This window comes from Centrocercus urophasianus, unplaced genomic scaffold (assembly GCF_019232065.1).
Source record: "Centrocercus urophasianus isolate 14NV4802_14NV808 unplaced genomic scaffold, USGS_Curo_1.0 seq_10, whole genome shotgun sequence".
NCBI classification, from domain to species: Eukaryota; Metazoa; Chordata; class Aves; order Galliformes; family Phasianidae; genus Centrocercus; species Centrocercus urophasianus.
The window spans coordinates 49,304,026-49,320,681 of record NW_024884142.1 but is presented as its reverse complement, the minus strand read 5'-3'; the positions used below and the strand labels follow the sequence as shown (position 1 = coordinate 49,320,681).

Here is a 16,656-nt window from a genome sequence, read left to right as displayed (position 1 = left end):
TACAAATGAATTCCAGGAAACTTTTGGTATGCATAGTAGTGCTGTTGGCCTAAAATTTCAGGTATCATTTTCTAAGGTGTGGAGCCAATTTCCATGCAGTACTGGTGTTCTTCTGATAAGTTGTATAGTCTTTGTGTTAAAATATGGCAAAAGAGTTTCTCCAGACTCAACATCTAGTAAAGGATGAGACCACAAAAAAAGAATTTGCTGCCTTGCAGCGGGAGACTTAAAATATGACCACATTGAGCAGTGCCCAGAGAAGAAGCAAAGATTTTCATCACTATTGCATCCAGTTTAATGGTAGTCCTATAACTTGTTCTTCCTTGTTAAGTTGCAAATTTAATGATAATTTGTATGCTGTAATGGAGATCTCTAAAGGGTATTTTGTGTCCCTGTATAATCTGTAGCTACACAGAATGGAGCTATTAATCACAAAGAGCTCTGGCAGTATTGTATTATGTAAGAACGCTTATCCAGAAGGCCTGCTGTGTTTTAGAGTACTATATTTCTATACTAATGACACTTATTGAGTTAGCAGAATTTAGGTGAGCAGTTTGAGAAGTGAAAAAAAAAAAAAAAAAAAGCACTGAGAGCAGATTAGGCCATTATATTCTCATAGGATGAGATTATTGAGAACAGCCTCTCCTTTCATGGGGCTTGTTGTGGAGTAGATTAAAGAGAGCTTCCAGGTTTATGGCTTTCAAAAGAAATGGATCTCTGCCTTTAAAAATACAAATTAGTCTGTGGTTTATCACAGCCAGTCATGTCAATGAATATTTTAGGGACTGTGCCTCGTTTAAAAAAAAAAAAAACAAAAAAAAACAAAAAAAAAAACCTCATTCAAGTTGCAGTTTTCTCAACATAGAGAAACTAAGGTCAATGAATGCTGGGGTATGAAACAACCTAATTTCTCTTTCAACACTGAGATTTTTGCCTGAGTTTACTGTAATGAACTATGAGAAACTATTCCAGTGTTTTGACTTGTGGTTCTCCGAATAATACTATTTGTTGCACCATACTGTCAAAGAGCCATCTGGTACAATAACATGTAGGACTTCTTTGGATACTCCTTTGCCATAATCAATGCTTAAATAATGATTTAAAAAAATCATTATATTAAAAATAATAAAGAAATGATGTGAGGCAGAACAAAAATACTGATAAACTAAATTTGCATTATGTAGTACTGAGAGAAACACTTGTACAGCCAGAGCAGCATGTATAACCTGTTTTCAAAACATACTGACAATGTAGAATGTTGAATCTTGTTACTGCTGTAAATAGAAAACTATCATTAATGAGGGTTTTTGACAGAATTAAATACGCTATGTATTCTGAGGCACCATGTGTAACAAAGACAACTGTAGCTGCTGAGCCTGGCATATACAGCTCAGGAGCACTGTATCCTTTTGTGATGCTTTGACAAAGCCTCTTTCTATGACGAAAATCTGTATGGTAGTAAGCAGCCCTCTTTTTTTTTTTTTCTATCTAGGCTAGCAGACTGCAGATGGTGTTTTAGTAATTGATCTTTTGTATATACTTATGTACCTGGTATGTAGAAGGATTTTGAGACACAAATATCTCTAAGTCTATATTAAGGAATGGCAACTGCTGTCTTGGTACAGAAGTTATCTTGCCATCCCTAATAGTAGGTCGTATGGGATCTGTGCAAAATATCAACATTAACCTGATAACAATTCAGTGTAATGCCACAGTCAGTAGCACAATATAGATGATTGGCTTTGTGATCAGTAGGAATTCCTCCCCTAAAATGGAGTAACTCTGAAAAACTAAGCAATGACTGGGTGTATGGTTTGGGTTTCCAAAAGGTAGTTTCAGAATTTCCATGGTGTGTAGTCTTAGGCTGTAATACTAACACTTCTGCTACGTGTGGTCATTTGCACGCTGTCTGACCTAACGTCTTGCTTGTATGATGCACGTTCAGCTCGCCGTCTGCAGCTCAGTCCATGGGAGAGCAACATCGTTAGCAGGCTCCTGACGCCCACACACTCATTCCTGGCCAGAAGTAAAAGCACAGCTGCATTGTCTGGAGATGCAGGTAAACCTATAAGAGCAGAGACTTCATATTTCAACCACATCTATTTCCAGGTTCCCTTCAGGATGTTGTAAAATTATTGATGTCATTACGCGTGTACAGTAGCATCCCAGAATGAGTTTGGAAAACCTAGAGTACGTTGTATGACAGCTTGAAAGCTTTTGCTATGCTTGATTTGCTCTGCCTCTTTCTTCCTCACTTCTCTCTTAACTATCTTTGGCCTCTTCATCATTGTAAGAAGGGAATACAACACATGCAGGGCAACAATTTCACGCTGGTTGTGGCTGCTGAAGGAAATGCCCACTATGCTGTAAGGAACTGATTCAGCACACCCACGCTGTGAGCTGTTTGCTGCAAACAGTGCCATTCTGCACTGGAGCACTTCTCACATGAAGCACGTTGGACACGTTAGAGGGATAGGTCCTGGCTGCAGTAGATTTAATAGCATGTAAAGTTAAATATGCAGGTTTAGCAAGGTGACAATAACTGTCAAGTTCTCTGATGACCCCAGAACACCCCTTTGATGAACTCCTGTGCAGAAGATTGACGTGCAGAAATATGTAAATATTGATAGGAAGTAACTTAAAGCCTTAATAAAACTACATTTCAATGACAGCCAGAACATACTGGTTTATCATGTGTTTTAGGCATGTGACAGCTGCTTTTTTTCTTACCGTAGATTGTTTTGAGAACATGCAGCAGGGGTTTTACCATTTCAGGAGTACATTTCAGCACACGTCAAATGTTTAAGCCTAGGCAGGTCTTTCCTGTTTAATATGGGCAGATCTTTATTTTAATTAAAGGACATAGAAGGTAAGAGGGAATAGAGATCTCCTAAGATTACTTTTAAAGAAGCTTTCACTTAAGAACTCTTATCTCTAATTAGGCTGCAGTACATTTCCATAGGGAGAGAACCATAGGAGCAAAAATGTGACCGATATTCTTCAAACGGTGGAATTAACAAGTAGAAATTCCTTTTCACTCTTCATGACTTTCAAAGCAATAGCTTGTAAAATGAAAGCTTAACATCATCCACCAAGCAGGATATGGAAATGCAGCTCTTAACTAGGGAATACCTGAGAAAGCAGTTTCTTAAATTTGAAAGTGGTTACTTAACTGCAACACGTGGGAAGATAATTCTGTGACTGCTGTTGTTTCATGCTGAAGCTCTGAACTGAGTGGAATATTGAGAAGGATTGCAGATAGCAGGAACAACTGATTTATCAGTCATCATTTTGAGGTAACTCCCTAGAAATACTTTGTCTGCCCTAACTAGAACTGTACCACCCAGAAGAATAATCCATCTTTTCATTGTTTTCCAGGTATTATTCTCTAGGAGCAATAACTGCAGTCCCTTCATGCAGGATTCTTCCTGGAGATTAATGATCAGGTGGTGGTAATGGCTCACAGCTGTGCTCTGAGCACTCCACTCATCCCAGCCTGTCATTATTCCCTAGAAAATTACCCTGCCTTTTGGCTATAAAGATGAATTGCAATGCAAAAAATCAAATTAAATGTGGATCCATGTCCTTAACACTGAAGTTAAGCAAGATACTGGGGACCTCCAGCATGGGTATACCCAGATATATATATATAAGTAACTTTCCAAAACAAAAATGTAATTTTAAATAACTCTCCTCTGTGTTTGTAATCCTGTTGGTACATCCTGATTCACTGGGAGTGCCTCATACTGCGTTGTTTGGCAACCTTGCAAATGGAAACGAGCTACTTGTCTTTGAGCATTTATGATGTCATCCTCTGTGGTAATGTTTGATAATCAGCATGCAGCAGCAGAATTGATTCACAGAGGGTGGAAAATATGTAAACTGTAAGCTGTTAAAATATACATTTTGGCCACTGTCTCCTGTCAGGTTCAGATATGCTCAATCAGATTAAAACAAACAACCAAACAAAAAAAACAGATTTTTTTTTAAAGTTGTTTTCTTGTTTTCCAGTTTTTATGTTTGTCACCTTTTATTACCCCATTAAACATAAAAGTCTATAAATAAGGAGACATGAGGACCCTTGCTGTAACATTTGCATGAGACTTCCTTTATTCATAATGTTAATCTCCCATTGCAGGAGAATTTGAAGAGTTAGGGCTGTTAAGTCCTCAAAGTACTGTTAAGTCTATGAGCTCTTCCTGTGACAGCAGTTGCACTGCCATAAGGCTGCAAGAATTAACTGTGTGTAGAACTGTGTGTGCTCAGAGGTCTACAGGCAAGAAATGTTTTCTTCTAAGGAAAATGAGGAAGGGAAGCAATAGAAAATTAACCCATAGAAACTCTGCTCTTTTCCTTCAAGTAATATATTGAATAGTAATGATGCTATGACTGTTAAATGAGCAGGAGAGACAAACAGACAAGTAAATCTAAAGAGTAATAACACAGTTTTCCCCAACCTTCTCCTTCAGTTAAACAGGGAGGAAGTCTAAGAATACTTTACTGCAAAAAGTTCCCCATGATGCATTTTGCAGTGTTATGGTTCTCTTTGACCATGTACTTGGAACACCATAAACCTGATAATCTGCCATTGGCAGGAGATCTTTTGGTAACAGTCTTTGTCCTTGTTCAAACAAACAAAAAAAAAAACCTGCCATCCTGGTTACTCTTTCAAATCCCAGTTTGTAGGTTGATTTATTGTCATCAGCCTGCTTTTTGAAGTGTATAAAATATTTTGCTGTTGAGAATATGTTTAAGTTGGCTCTTATTGTAGCATGACAGAGAAATATTGAAAGTTTGTATATAGGTGGATTTCAAATATTTTTTAGAGTTATTTGAAATAACACATCACGTGATAGAAATTGTAGACAACAGTCAATCTCACTGATTTCCTAGATAAAACTGTTCCTGTTGTTAGCATGTTTGACATCTCCTTTTTCTCTACTTCCAAGACCAATTAATAGAAATTCTGGTTTTATTTAGATTGTTTCCTGTTCCAAATGTAGTTAAAATTCATTTCAGTGCGTATAGTAAGCTAATCAACTTCAGACCAGTTGTTTTGTCCACTTCTTTTTCAGAAACATCAGTTGTATAAGAAAAGAAAAACTTTTCTTTTTACTACCCACTTATGTGCCACACCTCTTTAATTTATTTAAAAGAAATTTACAAGTGGATCAGTACATGGCTGTGTATTAGAATTGTATCGTTACTATACATATAGCCAAGCTGAGGTAACACATGATGGTTCTGATTTGAGAATTAGTCATTCCTCTCTATTAATATCTTCTTTCTTTTCTCTGTCTTTCTCTGTTGTTTCTGTTCCTGCTGGCTTTCCTCTGTCAATTCTCCAATGATGCTCTATAATTATAATGAATAATTAAAAAAAACCAACCAACACCGTAGTTATCCCCATTTGTCCCCGTTCAGCATCTTGCAGCCCCATCAGCCCTCTGTCCTACAAGACCATGAGCTGTAGGAATTCAGCAGACCGAGCAAAACTTTTTGCATCTACTGATGCTGTTGGACGTAGAAGAACGCATCTGGCAGGGGTAAGTGTGCTGGTTATATGTAAGTTAATGTCTCATGCCATAACCACCTGATTGAATTTCTTGTTAGAACAAGAATAGCTGTATGTATGTAATGTATATCTAACATTTCCCTCTGCAGCCTCCCATTGCCTCCAATTTGTTTCATAGTTGGTTAGATTTTAACTGGTATATACTACATTATCTGCTGCCATAGCCTGATTGTGCACTAAAGAATCTGCTTGGGAAAACACTCATTTTTGCAGAATGCCTTGTTTTCTCATGAGGTATGGAGGCAGTTGCAGAATGTTTTGTCCTTTTCTCTGAACTTCCAGGGAAAATCAGAGCAGTCTGATACAGGCAAGATCAAATTCATGTTGACTGTAGTAAGAGTGAAGTCTTCTCTGCAAATGATTATGTACACGGGCAAAGTATCAGGAGACAGTGCTGTCTATTATTGACATCATTTTCAGAAGCAGTGTTAGATGAAGGAAGCATGCATCAGAGCCAGTATTAAGCTTTGAGGCACATGTTAGTTTGCTGAATTTTAGGCTGTGACATAGCTTTAGGTTATGTCTCTACAGAAATCTTGCACTATGTGTAGAGCATGTTGTAAACTCCCGGGCTATCAGTTTGGCACCTCTAAGGTCTTTCTCATTGTTTTTTTGTTTGCTTTGTTTGCAATTAAGAAGAAGAGAAGTTGGTGCATCTTGATGAAAAAAATGGTGCAAGAATATTGTTAATACCAAATGACAGAGTTAAGAGCTATTTTCAGTAGCCTCCATATTTCGGAGAATCTTTTTACTGGTTAGCTTCTGTAGGAATTTGGATTTTTTACTTCACTGGGAAAAAAATTGCTGATACTGTATTTTCAGGACTAATTAGGGAGATCCTATATAGACAGTTTTTGTAGCAAACCAGAATTCTTGTTCATTGTAATGCATTTACTCTGGCTGTATACAGTCTGATAACTTGGGTGATTACCATCATACTAGACAGTAGAACTCTTGTAAATGATAGTGCCAAAGGGCTGGTTAAGTAACAACTTCAGGACTGGGACCACTTTTTGCTTATCACATATTACATGAGGTTTTTGACAATTTGAAACAACTAGTTTTACCCCTATGCAAAAATACTTCATGGATTTACAAAGATAGACCAAAGTTTATACGCTCATACGCTCAATGGAGTTGTTTTCCATCTCCAGCTGTTAGACATGTTTTCATGTCTCACATGCTCACTCTATGAGTGTGTAGCAGCCCCTTTACACCATGCTGGCTGGCTGACAGCTCAGTGTATTCTCCTCTGTTCTCATGCTTCTGACTCTGAGAGCTTAAGCTCATTACTCCAAAAATCAAGGGTCTTTCATTTGTATTTAAGTGGAGGAAATATGTAGATGTTTAAATTCTTATATATAGCCTTAAGCCGATTGTTCTATTAATACAAACCAGAGTTGTAATATAAATATTTTCAACAATTAGTACGATTTTTCATAGTTCTCATCCCAAAATGAAAAATAAAGAAGGGAAGATATGAAATCACTATGATGCAGTGTCAAAAAAAAACAAAAAACAAAAAAACAAAAAAACAAACAAACAAAAAAAAACAAAACAAACAAAAAAAACCACAATGGGGAATCATTCAAGAAGAAAAGAAAATTAGGATACCACATTTCATGATTTTGAGGGCATCTGTGGTGTTGACATATAGCAATGAAAGAAAAAGTCTGTGTTGTGTAGAGATTCTTACCACTTACCCACTCCAGAGAGTGGGTTTTTTGGTGGCTTTTTTTGTTTGTTTGTTTTTCTTTTTCTCCAAATGAAATCCAGGCTTTGTGGGCAGTAAGTATTGTCTTTGGAAGCAGTGGAAGGTACTGTGTAGCAACCAGCAGAGATCAAACCTTAAAAGGTAACTTTTTGCCTGTGTGAAAATAAGCCTCTGCAAATTACAGCTTAAGACAGTAAAGAGCATGATTAAGAAGGATCATTGTTTTCAGATGTGTATTTCCTTACAAAAGCAGTGTCAGATTACAGAAGCTATATTCATGAACTTGTCAAACAGGCTGTAGAAACTACTGACTCAGCGCTACTTTTTCTCAGCCCCTCAACTCCTCATCCTTAACTGAGCTTGGTTTGCTTTCTTATCTGTGTGAACTGTGGCTTGACTTTGTCTTTGTTTGCTGAACTATAGGCTGACAAAAAAGAAAAGGAGAGAGACCATTTGTCATCCAACTTCTCAGCCAACTTGAAAGGAGGTCATTTTTCTTCCAATCCCAAAGCTAGATCTCCAGCTCCCTCTCCAGTTTGGTAAGCCAAGTACATGCTTTAGCTGGAGGTTGAGCTATAACCAGCTCTAATTGTTTTGTTGATTAAATGTTAGCCTCCACAGGAAAATCAATGCAACCTTATTTGGTGGTATAAATGTTTTCTGCATGCAACAAAGTAAAGATGATATTGTTTTTAGAAAAATCAAGTAATAAAGCTGTTGCTTTTTAAGGAAAGGGAAAAAGGAGCAATGTACCTGGTTTCTTACCTCTTGGCTGGGTCAATGCTCCCATGATCTACAAAGAAAAACATTTTTACTGAAAGCTCATTGGTTGTTCCAGCAGTTCTGCTTGATAGCAGAGAAATAGGGAAGTTGTTTTGGTTTTAGCTATTGTAGAGGTGGTATGCTGATGTACAGCAGAGCATGTCTTACATTGATTGTCACTCTGTGATTACACAGGCATGCATCAAAGTCTTTGCCTTCTTTGGCTGGCACGCTCAAGCAGATAACTTCCCCGCCTGGTTCCTCCAAAGTTCCTTCTACTCAGGCACGTCCTCCTTCTCCTGGCAACATCCGGCCTGTAAAAAAAGATATCAAACCTGAGAATGAAAAGAAAAGACCAGAAAAGGAGGCTGAAAAGACCAACGAGGAGAGGACAGAAGAGAGTAAAGAAACATCAGCAGCAGGTGCTGGAGAGTTTGCAAATCAGGAAGAGCTTGCTGTCCATGAAGACGTTGCTCAAGGTAAGGAGAAACTCCTGTTGAGGATAAGGAATGCCTGAGTGTCTTTCATGTTCTTCCATCCCTTTTTCTGAAACAATAAGCTTTAGACAGCTTTCTATCAAGTATTTGTCTAAGTTTTTCAGAATGTTACACCTACGTATGTATGTTAATTATGAGAAAAGTATAAACAGGCTGAAACCCTCCTTTTGCAACAGCCAGAACAGGCACACCTGTCTTGCACATCTGTTTTCTCTGACTTTTTGGTACAGAAAAGGTAGACTTTGTCCCTCACATCATGATACAAGTTCTTTTCAGACCTGGAATAGAAGAGCAGTGGTCTGAAAATCAACCATGCAGGAAGTCATCACTTAACGGAGGTAATGTGAGCAATGAGAATGTCCAGCTTTGCTAGATGCATAGTACAGTGATGCATATCTATCTTATCTACAATATTGCTTATCTATAATATTGCTGGAGTACCAAGGGTAGGGGAAATTAGCAGGGTAAGATGGAATGCAAGAAGATACAACATACAATAATGATAACAAGTTGTAAGAAGAGGAAAAGATACATCTGAAAGTGAGAAATATTGGCTTGTTCTAATAGAATTTTTAGACCATTGCAAATACAATACTGAAGTATCTCAAGGGTGGGATAGAATGGCCATTGTGGCCCCTGGCGTCGACAGGATGGGTTACCTGGTGTTCTTGATTTAATAGTAATAAATTCTCTTGTGACTGTCCTTCAGAAAACAGTTTTATGTATTAATTATCCTGCATTTAACTGCAAGATGAGTAATTGGAGGTTGTTGTTCTGTAAGAAATCTTGTGAAATTATTACTTTTGTTTCAGTAACTCCTGTTAACAGTAGTTGCAGTGTGGTTCCTAGGTCATGCCACAAAGATGCATCTGTTGGTAATGGGTATGTAAAGAAGGTATGAGATGATTGGCATGATGGGATGGGATTTTATTGCTTTTCTGGTAGCCTTTTGTTTGCATCATAGAAAACTTCCTTTTCAAAGTACTTTGAGGATACCTGTAAGGGTTACCTTTTGCAAGCATTTACATGCAGTACTTTCCAAGTCCAAAGTAAAGTCCAGAAAAACATGGAGATGTTTGTTTGGCACTTTAGCTCAGGAGAAAGAAAGGCTTAACTTCTCTGCAGAGTTGGTCAATATTTGGGTAGTGACAGGGTTACTTAGTGTGGAAACACTATCTATTTATCTATGATAAAGGGATCTGAAAGTGAAGTAGTTCATGTTTGCAGTGGGGAAACAGCAGGTAGTGAAGAGGAGCAGGGGAGAAGATACTGCAGTCATAGTGGTGAACAGCACTTCAGATTGGATGTATTTTGTCAAAACCAGGGAATAAAGTCACTGATGATTGAGACCTAAGACTGGAACCTAAGCATAAGGACAGATCTTGCTTTGCAGGTAGGGGCCCAAACTGTCAAACCTTAGCCACTGGTTGAATCCAAGAGTTTAGAGAGGAGCAAATGCAACTTTTGGTGCTAGAATTTCATTCCTGGAGGTGAGGAGTTGATTTCAGCCAGTTACCTGAACTGGCCTCTAATTTGCCTGGTTCTGAACCCCTGTCAGCTGTGTAGGTAGCCAGAAGGTGAGCAGATAATGATCACTGATGGAACTATTCAAGCTTTTGCAGTAAAATCTCATTATTTTACCAATGCTGTTATTGTTCAAATGGAATTTTGAGTGCACCTATGCAAGTTGTCCTCGTCCTTTTTAACAACAGGGCAGGTGAGCATTGAATGAGCTATGTGTTACATTGCCAGAGTCAGCACCTGAAGGAAAGAAGTAAAGCCCAAGCACTGCAAAGCTGTGCTACATTCAGAGGTGACAGCCCTGCTTTGGTCCATGTTAGTAAACTGACAAGGGCAGAGGTTCAGGAACTCTGTCACTTCTACCATTTAACTATTACAAGCATTCTCTACTGTGTTTCTGGCCCAGGTTGTAATTGCAATGCCACATTTTCTTCTGTCACCAAGGTTACTAAGCATAGCTATAAAGGACTCCAAGACTTTAGGAGTGCTCGGGTTACTTACTTTTTTCTTCCAGTCAGACAGATTTTTCTGAGTTCCCTGCTTTGTCTTTGGGGTTAGCCTAGTCCAGGTTTGTTCCCTAGGAATGTACTGAACACTGGCAGTGTGAGAGGCTGAACTGTACCGCTTTTCTTCAGGGCAAGGGAACAGGCCCTGGAACTCTTAAAAGGACTTGTATAAGTATAAGCTTTGAATTCAAAGTGAGCATGCATAAAGATCTGTAGAAAGACCTATACTGAATTGATGAAAAAAAAAGACAGAATTCAGTAGATGTGAACACTGAGCAGAGAAAGCAGCTGAATTTGTGTTTGTGCATACAGTGATATATAGGAAAGGACATCAGAGGAAACTTGATGAGGGATGTAGAGCACAAGCCTTATGAGGAGTGGCTGAGGGAACCAAAATTGTGTAGTCTGGAGAAGAGGAGGCTCAGGGGTAACCTTATCACTCACTACTACTATCTGAAGGGAGGTTGTGGTGAGGTAGTAGTCAGCCTTTTCTCCTAGCAATAGGACTAAAGGGAATGGCCTCAAGTTGTGCTAGGGGAGATTCAGGTTGGATGTTAGGAAAAACTTCTCCAAGAGAGTGGTCAGGCACTGGAATGGGTTTCCCAGGGTGGTGGGGGAGTCACTGTCTGTGGAGGTGTTCAAGAAACTAGGAAATGTTGTAGTAAGGGACATGGTTTAGTGGGAAATACTGGTGATGAGTGAATGGTTGGATTGGATGATCTTGGAAGTCTTTTCCAACCTAGGTGAGTCTATGATTCTATGAAACCCCTACTGGAAGCTGTTAATGAGGTGAGGAAAACAATACTCTAAAAACCAGTTAGAAATGTAGATTGAAGTTATCTCCTTGCCAGTTCTGATGACTTACTTCACATTTATATTCTCAAGATTCTGACTCAATTACTAGTTCATATGCTTCCCTACCCGTTTTTTGTCCGTGTTGCCAGATGTGATTACCCTGAGAGTGCTTCCCTCAAGTTAGCTTGTGTGTTATTAATGGCCTCTGGCCTCCAGGGAAAAAGCATAGCAGAGATGTCCTTTGCCTGTGCTAGAAAATGTCAGGCAAGCTTGCAAAAGTGTGAATTAGTATTTAACTTGAGAAAAATTTGTGATGTCTCCTCTACCAGTTGGCTAGAGATGGTCCTGGTTAAAGAATATAATATGAAGCAAGTGCTTGCCTCACAACTGTAAGAACAATTTTTAAAAAGAATACAGAAGGAGGGAAAGCAATCTTTACCTTCATAAGAGCAATTCTAGTGAATGGTGACAGCAAAGCCTCTTAGGGTTTGAATTCAAGCCACAGTTTACCATTAGTGGCAAGGCGTGTATGAAGCTGCACTGTTTCTCTGAGTTTCTTGTTGTGGATCAGCCATAACATGTATCAAAAGTACCTACAGAAATTCTAATTGGCTGGTAAAAGCTGGAATATCTGCAAAGCTGCTAACAGTTTCTGTTCTGCCCTTACTGCAAATCACTACAGGCACTTGATGTTTGAGATCACAAAGTCACTTAAAGGGACTGGCCTACTCACCAAAAAGTGTGGCTCTCATTTTCAGCTACAGTCTATCAAACAGAAGAAAACGTAATATTACAACATGTAATTTCTGACTCTGAAAATTAGCAAATATAATGGTAGAGACTTGCTGAGTCAGCATTCCTTCCTACTGAAGCTGCTTTCACAAAACAGACTTCCATTAGAAAGTAAGTATTCATTGCTTTTATAAAATTCTTCCTCCATGTAAGCTTGAAAATACTTTACAGAATATTTGAAACTGTATTTTCTTTTCCTTTTAAGAGGTTATTTTCTTTTCCTTTTAAGAGGTAGGGCTGTGTGAGAGAGAGGTGGAACAAGATAAAGAGAGGAAGAGAGAAAAATTCAAGTATTATCTTGGCTACTGTGCCTGTTGAGACCAGTTTTTCTTCCTATCTATTTCAGCAGCCAGCCCATCCCTACCTCCTCCTCCCCCAGCACTTTCTCCACCCCCAGCCCCTGTGAAGACCTCTGCAGGTACAACAGATCCTGAGGAAGCAACAAGGCTGCTGTCAGAGAAGAGGCGCCTCGCTCGTGAGCAGCGGGAACGAGAGGAGCAAGAAAGGAGGGAGAGAGAAGAGCTTGAAAGGTGATCCTGTGCCTCTTTAGTGGAGAATACAAGTTTTTAGCAGCTTCCTAGCAAATGTTTGTCCATATTTTGTTGTTATATTGTAATATACGAAGCACAGTGCTAAGGTGCAGGAGACACTGCACTTCTCCCAGATTTTTTTTTTTTAAATTTTTCATAGAAATGTATATCTAAACATATCTATAATGTTTAAACCTATCCCAAATAGATACGTAATTCATTAGAGCTTGAAAAAACTTGGAATCCTTGGAATCTTGAAAAAGCTTGAATCCTGTCATATAATGGAGAAGTAAAACCTTGCAAAGGTTTTATGTTGTTCAGTAGGGCATCTACCATCATTGGTGCCTGCTGGAAGCAGAAGAGATGTCTTGGCCTCACCCTGCTCAGATGTTTTTGAGGTTCTTATGAATGAAAAAACAGTGTAGCCTTTCTCCAGCTGTTCTGCAGTGCTGATGTCTTGGATCAGGAGTCAGCTTTTTTTCTTTTTATCTTATGCTTTTTTCATGATTGCAGGCAAAAGAAGGAAGAGCTGTCCCAGAGGATAGCTGAAGAAAGAGCTCGCCGAGAAGAAGAAGAAGCTCGCAGACAGGAAGCTGAAAAAAAACGAAAAGAAGCAGAGGAGGAGAGGGAAAAGGAAGAACGGCTGCGTCGACAGGCAGAAGAGAGAGAGCAGAAGGAGAGAGAAGAGATGGAGCGCATTCAGAAACAAGTATGTTCCCCTCTTGGAATTTCTGTGCAGCACCTAATTTAGAGGGATACTTAAAATAGAAATGCTACACAGTGTGAATATGTGTGGTGTGATGTGATGTGTGTGGCTGAATTCATCTCATGGAGTGGTTCAAAGAGTAAAGATGCTTCTTCTTGACAAAAGCTTGCAGTTTTTGATTAGCTTGTTTTTGTTTTTTGTTTTCTTGTAAAAGTTGCTTCTTTTAGAGCAAATCCTGTGATGAAAAAATCAATAGGGTTGTAACAGTGGAAGTTTATGAATGGTGCTATGTGAGAGAACTGTTTGTCCATACAGTTGTAGAAGGTCTAGAGACCAATATAACCACTGATACCTCATACCTGGAAACGTTCAAGGCCAGGTTGGCTGGGACTGAGCAACCTGGTCTAGTGGGAATAAACTGTTACAGTAGTTCCGTCGTGTAACACTGTCACATTAAGGCAGCAAAGCATTTCTGCAGTATATTCCAGTGAAGTTTTACATTTAATTTAAAAAGCAGGAATTGAAAGCTTGTGCAAATCTGTGGCTGTTTGTCCTTGGCCTCACTAAGCAATAATTCTGCTGGCCAAATAAAGCATTCTACTTCTTTTGACTTCCAAAAGCATCCACCACTCAATACATGGATTTCTTGAATGCTTTGCTGGCTGCTGTTCCAATGCTGAAGGTTAGGAAATGTATTTATCATCTGGTCTGCTGTCAGTACACGCCAGTCAGAACAGGCAAAGAACCTTATTCATCTCTGCATGTAATGCAGAACATAGATTAATAAAAAAAAGTGCAATTCAGTCTGAGAAGGTTGTTCGCAGATTTAAATCCCAAGGTGTTGCAAATACATATAGATGAGTGGGTATCAGTGTAAATCTGTCCTCAAATAGTAATTTTTTCCCTTGCTTTTTTTGTCCACCATCTCAACTCAGAAAGAAGAGGAAGCTCGCCTACGGGAAGAGGCAGAGAGGATTCGATTAGAACGTGAAAAGCATTTCCAAAGAGAAGAGCAAGAGCGCTTGGAAAGGAAGAAGGTAGATGTGTGGGTAGATAGGACAAAGAGGAATGGTTTTAAACTAAAGGAAGGGAGATTTAGATTAGATGTCAGGGGGAAGTTTTTTGCAGAGATGGTGGTGAGGTGCTGAAACGGGTTGTTCAGAGAGGTTGTGGATGCCCTGTCCTTGGAGATGTTTAAGGCCTGGTTAGATGAGACCCTGGGCAGCCTGGTCTAGTACTTGATCCAGCAGCTGGCAATGCTACATGCGGCATGAGGTTGGAACTTGATCACTGTTGAGGTCCCTTCCAACCCAAGTCATTCTATGATAAGGTTACAGTACATGCAGAGAAGCTGTAATTCATCTAGTTTCCAACTCTGCTGTAGGAAGTTATTCACAAAGTTAAGGTGTCCTTAGAAAAGCTGTGGTCCTCATCAGTGTAGCCTGATGTGAAAGTACAGATAATATTGCCAAAAGTAAAAAAAAAAAAAAAAAAAAAAAAAAAATCATTTCTTTTTGCAGTAAGCAAATGCAACTTTGGTAAACAGCAGACAGTTATGATTTGGGAGAGAAAAATTTAGATTACTGCTAGCAAACATTATTTTCCTCCTTCGTGTTTTTTGCAGAGACTTGAGGAGATCATGAAGAGAACTAGGCGTGTAGAAGCTGTAGATAAGGTCAGTGCCACAAACTTGTCATGCATAAATAGTGGGCACATTTCAGTTCCTCCCTCTGGTGCAATTTTTAATGTATAACGTTATGCTTCCTTTGTAGAAACCCAATGACCAGCAGAATGGACATATATCAAAGGCAAATAATTCTGGAGAAGCAGGTATTGTATTTAACTGTACCCTGAGTACAACAGGTGAATAAATGCTTATTGAGCACAATTGCAGTTAAGAAAACCATTAGAAGAGTTAACTGAAGTCTTAGTAAATGTTATTTAATTAGCCTTTCTGTATCGGTAATTATCCATTACTAAATGGGTCAGCTGTTTCAGTAATTTTATTACATTGGTTTAACAAGAGGGAGCTGCTTACCAAGTTTAATTATTTATAAAATTTTAAAAAAAACCAACACGTTAACTAGTTTAGTTTTTACAGACTTGGCCAGTGATTTTACAGTTTCTCTTTTCATAGTATTAGAGATATGATCTGTCATTAAAACAAACCGTTCACAATCCTAAACATTCCCCCATGCTTTCTCTTTCACACCTGCTGCTTTATTCACTTGATGTTAATTTCTACATCTTTTCTTTCAAAATTCAGCTGTTACAAAGCCTTACAGTCTCTCTGTAATACTCACACTCAGTCTTTTCTTCAATTCTGTTTCCACTGTTTTTTCGGTTTTTTTTTCCTTCCCCTCTGGTTATTTTAGGTAAAATTTAATCTGAACTTTAATACTTAGAATAAAGGAAGCAACATAAAAGTTACCATATATTCAACAATAGGCAAATACTAATTAGCAGGATTTAAATATACTGAAGACAATCTGTCAAGTAGCTTAAACTGTAATAGGGTAATATAACAAGTGATGATAATCTTTATTTCTCTTTTGTATTTGCGTTGAGTAACAAAAGAGGACAAATAACGGCACTTGCTGCTCATACTCCTTTTTTCTCCTTCGTGTTTATGGTTAATGTGCAAATGAGCACTGCCAGAAAACTATTTGACATGAATTTCAGTATGTGTTTGGAAATTATTTGTTTACATATTATCTTTTTAATTAAAAAAAAAAAAAAAAAAAAAAAAAAAAAACAGTTTGGGAACTGCTAATACAGAATGTGTCTGGAGTGCCATCTGTTACTGCAGGCACTGATAAAGTTGCTGTCAACCATTTAAATAATTCTTGAAAGTAAAAATGGCTTTACGACCTGAGGCTTGTGCTTTCCTTCCAGAGGCAAAAAACAAGTAGTCAGTTTTTGAGGGGAATTTCAACCTCCATTTCTGCAGTGCCAAGGGAAAGCTGGGATCCATCAGTGATTGGAGAAGTAGAAAAGTGCCCTCACTCCTAGGACTGCTTTGCTGTTTCTGACTTTGCTTTATCTTGATATGATATTGAGTTGAAGACGCTAATGGATATACTTCAGCCAGCTCTAACTTTCCATAGTACATACCAACAGACTGCTTCTGACCATTGGCAAATCACAGAATCACAGAATGGCCAGGGTTGGAAGGGACCTCAAGGATCATGAATCTCCAACCCCCCTGCCACATGCAGGGCCACCAACCTCCACATTTAATGCTAAACCAGGCTGCCC

At 38.7% G+C, this 16,656-nt stretch overlaps 1 protein-coding gene across 11 annotated transcripts in view; it reads left to right on the top strand.

Moving 5' to 3' along the window:
* The window catches only part of MAP7 (microtubule associated protein 7), a 104,840-nt gene that overhangs the window by 79,262 nt on the left and 8,922 nt on the right, over positions 1 to 16,656 (top strand). For 10 of the 11 annotated variants that reach the window (XM_042826681.1, XM_042826687.1, XM_042826636.1 and 7 more), the window contains 9 exons: positions 1,946 to 2,059; positions 5,425 to 5,546; positions 7,713 to 7,828; positions 8,247 to 8,530; positions 12,509 to 12,692; positions 13,206 to 13,401; positions 14,334 to 14,435; positions 15,023 to 15,073; positions 15,171 to 15,228. In XM_042826681.1, coding sequence (XP_042682615.1) covers positions 1,946 to 2,059; positions 5,425 to 5,546; positions 7,713 to 7,828; positions 8,247 to 8,530; positions 12,509 to 12,692; positions 13,206 to 13,401; positions 14,334 to 14,435; positions 15,023 to 15,073; positions 15,171 to 15,228 — 1,227 coding nt within the window. The remainder of the gene's footprint in view (positions 1 to 1,945; positions 2,060 to 5,424; positions 5,547 to 7,712; positions 7,829 to 8,246; positions 8,531 to 12,508; positions 12,693 to 13,205; positions 13,402 to 14,333; positions 14,436 to 15,022; positions 15,074 to 15,170; positions 15,229 to 16,656) is intronic. The other variant, XM_042826644.1, reaches the window with a different exon arrangement.